At 42.1% G+C, this 16,390-nt stretch overlaps 2 protein-coding genes across 5 annotated transcripts in view; both read left to right on the top strand.

Annotated features, from left to right (window-relative positions):
* Nucleotides 1–8,485, top strand: part of enpp2l (ectonucleotide pyrophosphatase/phosphodiesterase 2-like) — a 30,371-nt gene extending 21,886 nt beyond the window's left edge. For all 4 annotated transcript variants that reach the window (XM_055876351.1, XM_055876352.1, XM_055876350.1 and 1 more), the window contains exons 24-25: nucleotides 3,133–3,286; nucleotides 7,814–8,485. In XM_055876351.1, the coding sequence (XP_055732326.1) occupies nucleotides 3,133–3,286; nucleotides 7,814–7,984 (325 nt within the window). In that variant the 3' untranslated portion in view covers nucleotides 7,985–8,485. The remainder of the gene's footprint in view (nucleotides 1–3,132; nucleotides 3,287–7,813) is intronic.
* A 5,844-nt stretch (nucleotides 8,486–14,329) lies between these two features.
* Nucleotides 14,330–16,390, top strand: part of LOC129819777 (venom phosphodiesterase 1) — a 33,188-nt gene continuing 31,127 nt past the window's right edge. Inside the window, exon 1 of the mRNA XM_055876357.1 lies at nucleotides 14,330–14,765. Coding sequence (XP_055732332.1) covers nucleotides 14,724–14,765 — 42 coding nt within the window. The 5' untranslated portion in view covers nucleotides 14,330–14,723. The remainder of the gene's footprint in view (nucleotides 14,766–16,390) is intronic.

Genomic DNA, 16,390 nt, shown 5'->3' on the forward strand with positions numbered 1-16,390 from the left:
AAAACAATACAAAACAACTGTGAAGCTTAAGGGCTATGTGCCACAAACAAAGTTAACTTCCCACCCAGAAAGGAGGGAAAAGGGGTACCTAAGTATAGAAGGGGTACCTAACGATAGACAGCTGTCCCTGATTGAGAACCATACCCGGCCAAAACAAAGAAATACAAAACATAGAAAATAGAACATAGAATGCCCACCCAAATCACACCCTGACCAAATCCAAAATAGAGACATAAAAAGCTCTAAGGTCAGGGCGTGACAACACGCCACTGCTTTTACCTAAATAATGAGTGTCACAAGCATAACCACCAGGATAAATGTATGGGCTTGTCCTCCCAACTAGTGGAGGAATGGGTTGCTGAATATGGTACTGACGCCCATCCATTTTAGTAGCGATTGAAGTTCAGATAAATGGGAAAGTACTGTAATATAAATATGCATACATACATTTGGGGGTGACATTTCATAAATTATAGCATCTGAATTCTGGAATTGTTCAGAGGCAATATTTCTGATCATAACTGCTTTGTTTGTTTAATAAGACCGACCAGGTCCGGTTCCTCTGGTCGTGATTTTTTGGTTTGTGTCTGCAGCTGTGCGTGTTTCTCTGTGTGTGTGTGTGTGTGTGTCAAATCAAATTGTATTTGGCACATGCTTCGTAAACAACAGGTGTGAACAACACGGCAGAGAGAAAATAATAGAAATAATATACAAATATTAACACGAGGAATAAATACACAACGAGTAACGATAACTTGGCTATATACATGGGGTGCCACAACCGAGTCGATGTGCAGGGGTAAGAGGTAATTGAGATAGATATGTACATATAGGTAGGGGTAAAGTGACTAGGCAACAGGATAGATAATAAACAGTAACAACAGCTTATGTGATGAGTCAAAATAGTTAGTACAAAAAGGGTCATTGCAGATAGTCTGGGTAGCTATTATTTAACTAACTATTTAGCAGTCTTATGGCTTGGGGGTAGAAGCTGTTCAGGGTCCTGTTGGTTCCAGACCTGGTGCATCGGTACTGCTTGTCGTGCGGTAGCAGAGTGAACAGTCTATGACTTTGGTGGCTGGTATTTGACAATTTTTAGGGTCTTCCTCTGACACTGCCTGGTATAGAGGTCCTGGATGGCAGGGAGCTTGGCTCCAGGGATGTAATGGTCTGTACGCACTACCCTCTGTAGCGCATTGTGGTCAGATGCCAAGCAGTTACCATACCAAGTGGTGATGCAGCCAGTCAAAATGCTCTCACTGGTGCAGCTGTAGAACTTTTTGAGGACTTGAGGGTCCATGCCAAATCTTTTCAGCCTCCTGAGGGGTAATAGGCATTGTTGTGCCCTCTTCATGGCTGTGTTGGTGTGTGGACCATGGTAATTCCTTAGTGATGTGGAGGGGACTAAACATGCACAGCTGAGGGGCTGAGGTGCCCACGTGTTGAGGTCAGTGTGACAGATGTCTTGTTGCCTACCCTCAGCAGCACTTCAGGAAAGGGAGGTGTTTAATCCCAGTGTTTAGTGATGAGCTTCGAGGGCACTATTTTTTTCAATTTTACTAGGCAAGTCAGTTAAGAACAAATTCTTATTTTCAATGACGGCCTAGGAACAGTGGGTTAACTGCCTTGTTCAGGGGCAGAACAACAGATTTTTACCTTGTCAGCTCATCGATTCGATCTTGCAACCTTCCGGTTACAAGTCCAACGCTCTAACCACTAGGCTACCTGCCACCCATTCAACTATGCTGTTGAATGCTGAACACGTAGGTGTTTATTTTGTCCAGGTGGGAAAGGGCAGTGTGGTGTGCAATAGAGATTGCATCATCTGTGGATCTGTTGGGGTGGTATGATGGTATTGATGTGAGCCATGAACAGCCTTTCAAAGCATTACATGGCTACAGATGTGAGTGCTATGGGACGATAGTCATTTAGACAGATTACCTTGGAGTTCATGGGCACAGGGACTATGGTGGTCTGTTAACCTGTTTAAAGGTCTTACTCACATTGGCTATGGAGCGCATGATCACACAGTCGCCCGGAACAGCTGGTGCTTTCATGCATGGTTCAGTGTTGCTAGCCTCGAAGCGAACATAGAAGGTATTTAGCTTGTCTGGTAGGCTTGCATCACTGCTGGGTTTCCCTTTATAGTCCGTGATAGTTTGCAAGCCCTACTACATTCGACGACCGTCAGAGCTGGTGTAATAGGATTCGATCTTGGTCCTGTATTGAGGCTTTGCCTGTTTGATGGTTCATCGGAGTGGGATTTCTTATAAGTGTCCAAATTAGTGTGCCGCTCCTTGACAGCTCCAGCTCTAGCCTTTAGCTCAGTGTGGATGTTGCATGTAATCCATGGATTCTGGTTGGGATATGTACGTACAGTCACTGTGGTTACCACGTCGTCGATGCACTTATTAATATAGCTGGTGACTGATGTGGTAAACTCCTCAATGCCATCGAACATGTTCCAGTCTGTGCTAGCGAAACAGTCCAGTAGCGTAGCGTCATCGGACCACTTCCGTATTGAGCACGTCACTGGTACTTCCTATTTGAGTTTTTGCTTGTAAGAAGGAATCAGGCGGATAGAGTTATGGTCAGATTTGCCAAATGGAGGGCGAGGGAGAGCGTGTATGCATCTCTGTGTGTGGAGTAAAGGTGATCTAGAGGTTTTTTTTTGCTTCTAGTTGCACAGGTGACATGCTGGTAGAAATGAGGTAAAACTGATTTCTGTTTTCCTGCATTAAAGTCACCGGCCAGTAGGAGCGCCACCTCTGGGTGGCATTTTGATAATTGTATAGCGCCGTCTCCTTCGAGTGTCGGGGATTTGGGCCTGGTCCGGGAAAATCAATATGTCTTTTGCCTCCGACTCATTGAAATAGAAGACCTCGTCCAAATCGAGGTTAGTGATAGCTGTTCTGTGATAGCTGATAGCTGTTCTGATGTCCAGAAGTTATTTTTCGGTCATAGGAAACAATGGCAGAAACATTATGTACAAACAAAGTTAAGATCAGTGCCAAAAAAATACACAAAATAGTCAGGAGCCTGTAAAACATCTGCTATTCCCTTCAGCACCATCGTGTGTGTGTGTGTGTCTGTATATTCATTGAAGTGACCACTAATGACTGTCACCCCCAGGTACGCCGGAGTCTCGGCTCCGGTCCCCACCCACTACTACGTAGTGATCACCAACTGTCAGGATGTCAACAAGACGGCCGAGGCGTGTGACGGCCCCCTCAATGTCTTCTCCTTCCTCTTACCCCACCGCTCAGATAATGATGAGAGCTGCAAGGTAATTCTCTCACCACATGGGGGCACTATGTCTATGACTAGCTCTCTGCTTGAAGAAGCCTACATAATAAATTGTCATTCACCGCAGATCAAGGATCAGGTTATCCTACTGCTAGCCCTTACTGTAACCATTAGATAGATGAAATAGTATCTGACCCTGTATGAGTGGTTATGTGTAACTTGGAACTGGCTCTTCCCCATTCTTCCCCATGGCTGTGACTCTCTATATTCAACCACAGTTGCTTTAACCTCAGGATTCTATAGAAATAGAATCCAACCTCAGAGTGCGTATTTACTTCACAGAACAATACCACATAATTAAAAAGTTATTTACTTAGAAATTACATGGCAACGGTTGGTATTTATGTGAACTAACTCAACTGACGTTATTCCCTTGACAAACTCTTGGCACCACATGATACTTTCATGCTGATGAGTTCTTAAGAATCTTAGGGAAAGTACTAGCATGACATCCTAGAATCATTTCAAGGGAACACTTAAAGGGTGTAGGGGAAGTACTTTGTTGTTTCCAGTGCACAGTCCTTGAGTCAACTCTGCATCTAACAACCTTTACTACAGTTTCTTATGTTCAGACTTCCATTCATGGGACATCCCTTGCCCTACTGAATTATTGGAGTGACATTTAGAATGAATACAGATGACTATCTCTGTAGGCTACCTGTCACTCTTCTCACTAACCGTTTGCCACACAAACTCATAAAGGGTCTGATTCAGGGCCGAGATATCCACACAACTCTGACCTTCACGTTAATGACTTAAACAATGTGCAGATTACACATTAAGTTTGGAACTCAATTTCTTTGAAGTTTGATTAGGATGTATTAAGCTTTGCATTGTCAGCAGAAGGTGGCATTTATTGCAGCCTTCTGTGTCAGTTCAAATTTCACAATACAGTGCCTTCGAGTAGTATTAAGACCGCTTGAATTTTTCCTCATGTTATGTTACAGCCTTATTCTAAAATAGATTTTTTTTAAATGTCCTCAGCAATGTACACACGATACCCCATAATGACAAAGCGAAAACAGGTTTTTAGAAATGTAATAAACAGAAATACCTTATTTACATAAGTATTCAGACCCTTTGCTATGAGACTCGAAATTGAGCTCAGGTGCATTCATCCTTGAGATGTTTCTGATTGGAGTCCACCTGTGGTAAATTGATTGGACATCATTTGGAAAGGCACACACCTGTCTATATAAGGTCACACAGTTGACAGTGCATGTCAGAGCAAAAACTGAGCCATGAGGTTGAAGGAATTGTCCGTAGAGCTCCGAGACAGGATTGTGTCGAGGCACATATTTGGGGAAGGGTACCAAAACATTTCTGCTGCATTGAAGGTCCCCAAGAACATAGTGGCCTCAATCATTCTTAAATGGAAGAAGTTTGGAACCACCAAGACTCTTCCTAGAGCTGGCTGAGCAATCAGGGGAGAAGGGCATTGGTCAGGGAGGTGACCAAGAACCCGATTGTCACTCTGACTGAGCTCTAGAGTTCCTCTGTGGAGATGGGAGAACCTTCCAGAAGGACAATCATCTCTGCAGCACTCAACCAATTAGGCCTTCATGGTAGAATGGCCAGATGGAAGCCACTCCTCAGTAAAAGGCCCATGACAGCCCACCTGGAGTTTGCCAAAAGGCACCTAAAGACTCTCAGACCATGGGAAACAAGATTCTCTGGTCTGATGAAAGCAAGATTGAACTCTTTGGCCTGAATGCCAAGCGTCACGTCTTGCGGAAACCTGGCACCATCCCTACGGTGAAGCATGGTGGTGGCAGCATCATGCTGTTGGGATGTTTTTCAGCGGCAGGGATTGAGAGACTACTTGGGATCGAGTAAAAGATGAACGGAGCAAAGTACAGAGAGATCCTTGATGAAAACCTGCTCCAGAGTGCTCAGGACCTCAGACTGGGGTGAAGGTTCACTTTCCAACAGGACAACGGCCCTAAGCTCACAGCCAAGACAACGCAGGAGTGGCTTTGGGTAATGTCACTGAATGTCCTTTAGTGGCCCAACCAGTGCTCGGACTTGAACCCGATTGAACATCTCTGGAGAGACCTGAAAATAGCTGTGCAGCAACGTTCCCCATCCAACCTGACAGAGCTTGAGAGGATCTGCAGAGAAGAATGGGAGAAACTCCCCAAATACAGGTGTGCCAAGCTTGTAGCGTTATACTCGAGAAGACTCAAGGCTGTAATCTCTGCTAAAGGTCCTTCAACAAAGTACTCAGTAAAGGGTCTGAATACTTATGTAAATGTGATATTTCAGTTTTTTTTTAATACATTTTCAAACATTTCTAAAAACCTGTTTTCGCCTTGTCATTATGGGGTAATGTGTGTAGATTGACGAGGGAAATTATTTAAAATCAATTTTAGAATAAGGCTGTAACGTAAAAAAAATTGGAAAAAGTCAAGGGGTCTGAATACTTTCCAAAAGCACTATTTTATGAATTCCCTGCCGGCGACAGTTTTTTGGTTGCATAGTATAGTTATTTAGCAGACACTCTTATCCAGAGCAACTTACAAGAACAATTTGGGTTATGTGCCTTGGTCTTTCATTAGTGCTACTGTTTATGAGCATGATCACTTATCTGTTTGTGACCTTTACTAAACGTACTGTAATTGGTCATCTGAGGCTACATGACTATCACCATTTATCCCATGGTATCAGTTTATGACCGTGACCTCTTGTCTATCTGTGTTGAACTATGACCTTGTCTTGTGACGGTCATATAGTGAATTTTCTATGAATGCAGCTATGCTTGTTTTGGTAACATCATTGTAATTTCCGCTCTTTCGAAATTGATTACCATGTAGTGTAGTCTTTTGAAATGCTTTCTATAAATAATACAAAGAGATTTAATGAGCCAGGTGATGATCATAATAATTTCAGAATTACATGTGATTTATATGTAACATACAGTACCAGTCAAAAGTTGCTCCTACTCATTCCAGGGGTTTTCTTTATTTTTACTATTTTCTACTTTGTAGAATAATAGTGAAGACATCAAAACTATGAAATAAGACATATGGAATCGTGTACTAACCAAAAAAGGGTTAAACAAATCAAAAATATTTTTTTCTATTTGAGATTTTTCAAAGTAGCCACCCTTTACCTTGACAGCTTTGCACACCCTTGGCATTCTCTCAACCAGCTTCATGAGGTAGTCAGCTGGAATGCATTTAAATTAAAAGGTGTGCCTTGTTAAAAGTTAATTTGTGGAATTTCTTTCCTTTCCTTAATGCGTTCGAGCCAATCATTTGTGTTGTGACAAGGTAGGGGTGGTATACAGAAGATAGCCCTATTTGGTAAAACTATGGCATACTATGGCAAGAACAGCTCAAAAAAGCAAAGAGAAACGACAGTCCATCATTACTTTAAGACATGAAGGTCAGTCAATCTGGAAAATGTCAAGAACTTTGGAAGTTTCTTCAAGTGCAGTTGCAAAAACCATCAAGTGCTATGATGAAACTGGCTCTCATGAGGACCGCCACAGGAATGGAAGACCCAGAGTTACCTCCGCTGCAGAGGATATGTTCATTAGAGTTACCACCCTCAGAAATTGCAGCCCAAATAAATGCTTCACAGAGTTCAAGTAACAGACACATCTCAACATCAACTGTTCAGAGGAGACTATGTGAATCAGGCCATGGTCAAATTGCTGCAAGAAACCACTACTAAAGGATACCAATAAGAAGAAGATACTTGTTTGGGCCATGAAACATGAGCAATGGACATTAGACCGGTGGAAATCTGTCCAAATGTGAGATTTTTGGTTCCAACCGCCGTGTCTCTGGGAGACGCAGAATAGGTGAACGGATGATCTCCGCATGTGTGGTTCCCACCGTGAAGCATGGAGGAGGAGGTGTAATGTTGTGGGAGTGTTTTGCTGGTGACACTGTCAGTGATTTATTTAGAATTCAAGGCACACTTAACCAGCATGGATACCACAGCATTCTGCAGCGATACACCATTCCATCTGTTTTGCGCTTAGTGGGACTATCATTTGTTTTTCAACAGGACAAGGACCCAACACACCTTCATGCTGTGTAAGGGCTATTTGACCAATAAGGAGAGTGATGGAGTCCTGCATCAGAGGACCTGGCTTACACAATCACTCGACCTCAACCCAATTGAGATAGTTTGGGATGAGTTGGACCGCAGAGAGAAGGAAAAGCAGCCAACAAGTGCTCAGCATATGTGGGAACTCCTTCAAGACTGTTGGAAAAGCATTCCAGATGAAGCGAGAGTGTGCAAAGCTGTCATCAAGACAAAGGGTGGCTACTTTGAAGAATCTCAAATATAAAATATATTTTGATTTGTTTAACACTTTTTTGGTTACTACACGATTCCATATCTTATTTCATAGTTTTGATGTCTTCACTATTCTACAATGTAGAAAATAGTCCAAATAAATAGAAACCCTTGAATGAGTACTGTAGGTGTGTCCAAAGTTGACTGGTACTGTACGTACATAACAATTTCATCTTGACTTGTGGTGGTCCTGCAGAGCTCAGACGACGAGTCGCAGTGGGTGGAGGAGCTGCTGAAGTTGCACACAGCGCGGGTCAGAGATGTGGAGATCCTCACAGGGCTGGACATGTACCGCTCCACCACCCTGAACTACACCCAGACCCTCTCCCTCAAGACCTTCCTGCACACCTTTGAGAGTGACACCTAAAACAGACACACACAGACTCACTCTTACTGTATCTCTGTATTGTTTTCACTCTCTTCTCAATCTTGTTACTGTGTTTCACTTCCCCTCTCTGTCCTACTGGGCACAGACGCCAATTCAACGTCTACTCCACATTGGTGCAACGTAATTTCATTGAAATGATGTGGAAACAATGTTGATTCAACCAGCGTGTGCCCAGTGGGGTCTCTCTCTCTCCCCAGTACATCTCTGATCTTTAGGTGTATATTTGTATACAATTTGTCATATTTATTAGGTAGAAGATAATAATGCTACCACTTATAGTCACACTAATTCAGAGAGCTCTTGTGTAGAAGTGGAATTAGACTTTTGTTGTGTGTGGTTTGAGAGAAAGTGTTGTGTCGTGAATGGAGTGTTTGTTTGGGGAAGTGGAGTAATGGGTTGGATTAGGTAATGGGCCCTTTTGGTTGCAGGAAGATGATGTCATATCTCTTAATGCCGCACAGTGATGATGTACTATAGCCTGAAGTATCTGTGTAATTCGTGTGAAGACTTTATTGCCACCTCCTACACCTACATAAGGTTTACATAAGGATGACAGAGCAAATGTTATAAACAGTCGAGGCATCAACGACAACTTGCTGTAGTACTTTATTGGTGACACAAAGCGTTGTTCAGGTTAGCTAACAGGCTAGTGCATTGGTGTTATGGGTGTTATAAGTGCTAAGTCAGTTGTTATAAGATCTTAGAACTGTGTTATAACAACTTTAACAACCGGTATATGATGTTTATGACAGTGTTACGTAGGCCTTATGACAGTGGAGTCAAGTGCAATGATTGGCTGTTTGGCATTGAGCGTACCGTACTACATCTATTACTGATGACGGCCCTGCTTGCAGCACACTTAACTCAGCCAGTCATAGAGATTCATCACAATTAACAATCATTTTCATGTCACTTAATACAAGCTCCATTGACGGCCTCAAATGGTTGATATGTATGTTGATGGTATCTGGATATGTTTTTCCCTTCTAAATTGTGTATTATTAACATGTGGCAAGGTTCTGATCAGAATAAATTCTTATATTGCAGGTGACCATTCAATTAGAATGTATGTTTATGTATAGAGAAATTTGAGAGCACCATCTTGTCAATCATTTAATCATTTAACCTTGGCTGTAGTATAAGAGTAAGCTAAGTAACCAAAACGCTAAGTTTAAAAGGTGTGTTTTCTTATGCTATACAGTGGGGAGAACAAGTATTTGATACACTGACAATTTTGCAGGTTTTCCTACTTACAAAGCATGTAGAGGTCTGTAATTTTTATCATAGGTACACTTCAACTGTGAGAGAAGGAATCTAAAACAAAAATCCAGAAAATCACATTGTATGATTTTTAATTAATTAATTTGCATTTTATTGCATGACATAAGTATTTGATACATCAGAAAAGCAGAACTGAATATTTGGTACAGAAACCTTAGTTTGCAATTACAGAGATCATACGTTTCCTGTAGTTCTTGACCAGGTTTGCACACACTGCAGCAGGGATTTTGGCCCACTCCTCCATACAGACCTTCTCCAGATCCTTCAGGTTTCGGGGCTGTCGCTGGGCAATACGGACTTTCGGCTCCCTCCAAAGATTTTCTATTGGGTTCAGGTCTGGAGACTGGCTAGGCCACTCCAGGACCTTGAGATGCTTCTTACGGAGCCACTCCTTAGTTGCCCTGGCTGTGTGTTTCGGGTCGTTGTCATGCTGGAAGACCCAGCCACGACCCATCTTCAATGCTCTTACTGAGGGAAGGAGGTTGTTGGTCAAGATCTCGAGATACATGGCCCCATCCATCCTCCCTTCAATACGGTGCAGTCGTCCTGTCCCCTTTGCAGAAAAGCATCCCCAAAGAATGATGTTTCCACCTCCATGCTTCACGGTTGGGATGGTGTTCTTGGGGTTGTACACATCCTTCTATTCCTCCAAACACGGCGAGTGGAGTTTAGAGCAAAAAGCTCTTTTTTTGTCTCATCAGACCACATGACCTTCTCCCATTCCTCCTCTGGATCATCCAGATGGTCATTGGCAAACTTCAGACGGGCCTGGACATGCGCTGGCTTGAGCAGGGGGACCTTGCGTGCGCTGCAGGATTTTAATCCATGACGGCGTAGTGTGTTACTAATGGTTTTCTTTGAGACTGTGGTCCCAGCTCTCTTCAGGTCATTGACCAGGTCCTACCGTGTAGTTCTGGGCTGATCCCTCACATTCCTCATGATCATTGATGCCCCACGAGGTGAGATCTTGCATGGAGCCCCAGACCGAGGGTGATTGACCGTCATCTTGAACTTCTTCCATTTTCTAATAATTGTGCCAACAGTTGTTGCCTTCTCACCAAGCTGCTTGGCTATTGTCCTGTAGCCCATCCCAGCCTTGTACAGGTCTACAATTTATCCCTGATGTCCTTACACAGCTCTCTGGTCTTGGCCATTGTGGAGAGGTTGGAGTCTGTTTGATTGAGTGTGTGGACAGGTGTCTTTTATACAGGTAACGAGTTCAAACAGGTGCAGTTAATACAGGTAATGAGTGGAGAACAGGAGGGCTTCTTAAAGAAAAACTAACACGTCTGTGAGAGCCGGAATTCTTACTGGTTGGTAGGTGATCAAATACTTATGTCATGCAATAAAATGCAAATTAATTATTTAAAAATCATACAATGTGATTTTCTGGATTTTTGTTTTAGATTCCGTCTCTCACAGTTGAAGTGTACCTATGATAAAAATGACAGACCTCTACATGCTTTGTAAGTAGGAAAACCTGCAAAATCGGCAGTGTATCAAATACTTGTTCTCCCCACTGTACTTGTCTGTTTATCCATGAGGAATAATTGTGGAAGCTACGCACTAGAATCTGGGTGGTTGTTATTTCAGATTTAGATGACAGTGGCTCTGCAAAGTGTTTTTCCAGATAATTTACAAAGCTTAATTCCCTCCTTCAGTGGAATCATTGCTGGATTAGGCTACTGTTTAGATTATGCTTTGAAGGAAAAAAACGTTGATTCAGTCTTTACACTGATCTTACATACAGAGACTCAAAGGTTTTCTTAAAGTTCCAAAGTCAGTGGTTATGAACGATTTATTGACTTTTACATTAATTTTTTTATTTTTTTGTAATTTAGCAGACATTCTTATCCAGAGCAACATACAGTTAGTGCATTCATCTTAAAATAGCTAGGTGGGACAAGCACATATCACAGGCATAGTAGTACACTTTTCCTCAATAAAGTAGTTATCAGCAAAGTCAGTGCTAGGAAAGGGAGGGGGGGGGGGGAGTCAAATGCAAGTGTTGGTTCAGGATTTTGTTTTTTGGGGGGGGTCTAGGTGAGGAGGGGGATTATTTAAGATACTCTTTAAAGAGGTAGGGTTTCAGATGCATTCAGAAGATGGTGTCATGATCGTTATAATGATTGGACCAATGCGCAGCGTGCGTAGAATTCCACATGTTTAATAAAGAATAAACTCACCAAACAAAACAGAAGAAAAAACTAAGCATGACGTTCTGGGCTGCTCACAGGCAGCTACACAAAAACATAGTCAAGATCCCACAAAGCACAATGGGGAAATGGCTGCCTAAATATGAACTCCAATCAGAGACAACAATAAACAGCTGCCTCTGATTGGTAACCATACCAGGCCAACATAGATCATTATTCACCTAGATAACCCACCCAAGTCACTGTCACGCCCCAAACAACATAGAGAATAAGCAGCTCTCCATGGTCAGGGCGTGACAGATGGGCAAGGACTCTGCTGTCCTAGCTTCAGGGGGAAGCTGGTTCCACCACTGGGGTGCCAGGACAGAGAAGAGCTTGGACTTGGCTGAGCGGGAGCTATACTCCTGTAGGTGAGGGAGGGCCAAGAGACCTGATGTGGCAGAACGGTGCTCGGGTTGGGGTGTTGGGTTTGAGCATGGCCTGAAGGTAGGGAGGGGCAGTTCCTCCAGAGCAACATACAGTGGGGCAAAAAAGTATTTAGTCAGCCAACAATTGTGCAAGTTCTCCCACTTAAAAAGATGAGAGAGGCCTGTAATTTTCATCATAGGTACACTTCAACTATGACAGACAAACTGAGGGGAAAAAATCACATTGTATGATTTTTAATGAATTTATTTGCAAATTATGGTGGAAAATAAGTATTTGGTCACCTACAAACAAGCAAGATTTCTGGCTCTCACAGACCTGTAACTTCTTCTTTAAGAGGCTCCTCTGTCCTCCACTCGTTACCTGTATTAATGGCACCTGTTTGAACTTGTTATCAGTATAAAAGACACCTGTGCACAACCTCAAACAGTCACACTCCAAACTCCACTATGGCCAAGACCAAAGAGCTGTCAAAGGACACCAGAAACAAAATTGTAGACCTGCACCAGGCTGGGAAGACTGAATCTGCAATAGGTAAGCAGCTTGGTTTGAAGAAATCAACTGTGGGAGCAATTATTAGGAAATGGAAGACATACAAGACCACTGATAATCTCCCTCGATCTGGGGCTCCACGCAAGATCTCACCCCGTGGGGTCAAAAAGATCACAAGAACGGTGAGCAAAAATCCCAGAACCACACGGGGGGACCTAGTGAATGACCTGCAGAGAGCTGGGTCCAAAGTAACAAAGCCTACCATCAGTAACACACTACGCCGCCAGGGACTCAAATCCTGCAGTGCCAGACGTGTCCCCCTGCTTAAGCCAGCACATGTCCAGGCCCGTCTGAAGTTTGCTAGAGAGCATTTGGATGATCCAGAAGAAGATTGGGAGAATGTCATATGGTCAGATGAAACCAAAATAGAAATTTTTGGTAAAAACTCAACTCGTCGTGTTTGGAGGACAAAGAATGCTGAGTTGCATCCAAAGAACACCATACCTACTGTGAAGCATGGGGGTGGAAACATCATGCTTTGGGGCTGTTTTTCTGCAAAGGGACCAGGACGACTGATCCGTGTAAAGGAAAGAATGAATGGGGCCATGTATTGTGAGATTTTGAGTGAAAACCTCCTTCCATCAGCAAGGGCATTGAAGATGAAACGTGGCTGGGTCTTTCAGCATGACAATGATCCCAAACACACCGCCCGGGCAACAAAGGAGTGGCTTCGTAAGAAGCATTTCAAGGTCCTGGAGTGGCCTAGCCAGTCTCCATATCTCAACCCCATAGAAAATCTTTGGAGGGAGTTGAAAGTCCGTGTTGCCCAGCAACAGCCCCAAAACATCACTGCTCTAGAGGAGATCTGCATGGAGGAATGGGCCAAAATACCAGCAACAGTGTCACGATCTATCACAAGGATGACGCTGGAGAGACGAAGCAGGTACGGGGAGTAACATTTAATAAATAACGGACATGGAACGAGACATAAACAGCTTAGCAAACAGAAAAACAATCAATGCAGAACAGAGCTGGGGAACTGACACATATAGGGGAGGAAATGAACAGGTGATAAGAGAGTCCAGGTGAGTCCAATAACGCTGATGCGCGTGACAAGGAAAGGCAGGTGTACGTGATGGATGGCAGGAGTGAGTGATGCAAGGCATTCTGGCACCCTCAAGCGCCAGGGGGAGGGAAAGAGCGGGAGCAGACGTGACAAACAGTGTGTGAAAACCTTGTGAAGACTTACAGAAAACGTTTGACCTCTGTCATTGCCAACAAAGGGTATATAACAAAGTATTGAGATAAACTTTTGTTATTGACCAAATACTTATTTTCCACCATCATTTGCAAATAAATTCATTAAAAGTCCTACAATGTGATTTTCTGGATTTTTCTTTCTCATTTTGTCTGTCATAGTTGAAGTGTACCTATGATGAACATTACTGGCCTCTCTCATCTTTTTAAGTGGGAGAACTTGCACAATTGGTGACTGACTAAATACTTTTTTGCCCCACTGTACATAACACTGTCATTTTTGTATCCATAGCTCTGTATATGAATTTGAGAGTGGTTACAGTACATTTCTCCAGCCCCATCCCTCAGCTTTTTACTGAAACAGGGGCGGGGGAAATGCTTTATTATTGTTTCAACTGCTGATTGCTGATTTAAATGATCTATATTTATTTATTTCAACAATTGCACCATCAACAATTGGTCACCAATTCCTAATACGACCAGGGCAATACTTCCCCTATAAATTAATAAAGTCTCCTACTCTCAGAAAATATTGATTTTAAGATTAAGATCACTTTATTGGTCAATTGCACACTGGGTCCAACCGAAATATGACTTTCACTTTCAACCCAACCACTCTGAAAGACACATTTATACACAGGCTTTTGGAGAGGTGCGGGGAGCTATTGTGGGGGGTTAAGTGTTTTGCTCAAGGGCACAACAGCAGGCAATGGCATCTAGGATTTGATACCAGCAACCCTCTGGCTGCTAGCTCACTTCCCAACAGATTTTCTTGTCGGACCCCGGATTTGAACTCACAACCCTCCGGTTGCTGGCTCGCCTCTCTAACCTTTTAGCCCTCTGCAATCAGATCTGAACATTGTAAAATCAGAGTTGCAAAATGTCTTCCCTGTAAATCATTAGCTTTTCCTGTGAAGCTTAATATCAGGTGAGTTCTGGACAGGTTCCCAAAGCTTTCAATTGGTCTCCTGCATTTTACAGTTGCAGAAACATGAGGTTCCCTCTTCTGGCAATAAGTTACTTTCCCACACTCAGTTCCAGAGTTCATTGTTGTGGTGAAGTAGCACCTCGTGTTGACTGTGTTTAGAATTGGACAGCTCTCAAGTATGGGGATAAGCAAGGAGTTGCAGGGAAAGAAGACTATTGTCGTAAGTGCATCCAACATCCAGCTTCTTTTGAATGTTTCACTAATGGAAATGGTGTATAATGAGATATGGGTAATACTAAACTTAAAGCCTGCAGGTAATATTTATCATGATGCAGTCATAATGTATTGTGAGACTTTTGTCTCATCATCATTTCATCGCAATCCTATGTAAATACCAGCCAGTTGAAATGTTGATACATAGACATAAGATATTATAATCGTTATTATAAAACCTTACAAAGGCTCATAAATGCTTAATGTAAGTTATAAAACATACCAGCAGGTTTTAAGTAGTTTAAATGTTATCGAGATAGGAAATGCATAAGATTGATTGGATTTATGGGAAAGGGTGTAATTGTACTTTATAATGCATACAAATAAACTACTCTTAGAATAATACTTATACTACTCATGAAATGCACTACAAAAAAATGCTCATGACAATCAAAAGGATACTCGTAAGGCATATGAAGGGTCATTGTTTGGAAAGGTTTTTCAGTGGGACTGGTAGCTTTACCATCACAGATGTGTGCTTATTGTGTATGGCCCACTCCACATGCCCAGTGTATTTGTGTCCTTTGCACATTTTTTACCATATTTTCTCCACAGTGACTCAGCAACCCTACATTTTGTTTCGTAACACTTTACAATAAGGTTCCATTTGTAAAGGGGTAATAAATGGGTTAGAACGGTTATTTAATCATTTGTAAATGCCTTATAAACCATTAATAAACAGTTATATTACATTGGCCAAAATAGTGTAATAACTGGTCAGTGTTTGCCAAATAGTAAGCCAATATTTACCTCCTGTTATTAACCATTTATAAATGCACTTACAAATGTTTATAAGATTAACCTCTATGTAATCTTGCAACCTCATTTTCAATGGTTGCACAGTTACACTATAGTCATTTTCTAACGTTTGGGTGTGATGCATTGTTGCTCTGTCCCAGGAACAGAAGAGGTTGGTTTTTCTGACGTGTCTTGACAGACCTTTGAAACCCTGATACCCTGGTCATTTACATCCAGGACATTATTCAATCATCATTACCCCTTAACAGATTACCCGATTCAACACACATCACTTCTCTGTGATAGTCTAAGTATGGTGAACGCTCTGGTGTGAAACGGTAACCGTAATACCTTTGGTTGGTGAAACATTGGAGGAGGTATCCTCTCACAGCGTTGATTGTTTTGGTCTTCACACCCACCATTCATTGACTGAACATATTTAACAAAGTGTTGAATCTTCTCTCATGTATGTAGTGATGAGTACCCAATACTGTCTATAAGTATGTCTAACTTCTGACTGAACTCTCAAATCATCTATAAATGATTTACCCACATGTATAACTGCTAAAAGTATACCTTATTTTAAAGGTGACAGACCTATAAACATTTATAACTGAGTTATCAACATGTATAACTGCTAAAAGTATCATGTTTCTTAAACAACAGGCCTGTAAACATTTATAACTAAGTTATCAAAAAATACTTTTAAAGTTGCAATATTGCTCCACCATTTCCTGGTTGCTAAAATTCAAATAGTTAGACACATTTCAGTTTATGTAACAAAACAAGCAGTCATTGTGTAGAGAATCATTGTACCATCTAAACCGCTATGAA

The sequence above is a fragment of the Salvelinus fontinalis genome, chromosome 22 (genome assembly GCF_029448725.1).
Source record: "Salvelinus fontinalis isolate EN_2023a chromosome 22, ASM2944872v1, whole genome shotgun sequence".
NCBI classification, from domain to species: Eukaryota; Metazoa; Chordata; class Actinopteri; order Salmoniformes; family Salmonidae; genus Salvelinus; species Salvelinus fontinalis.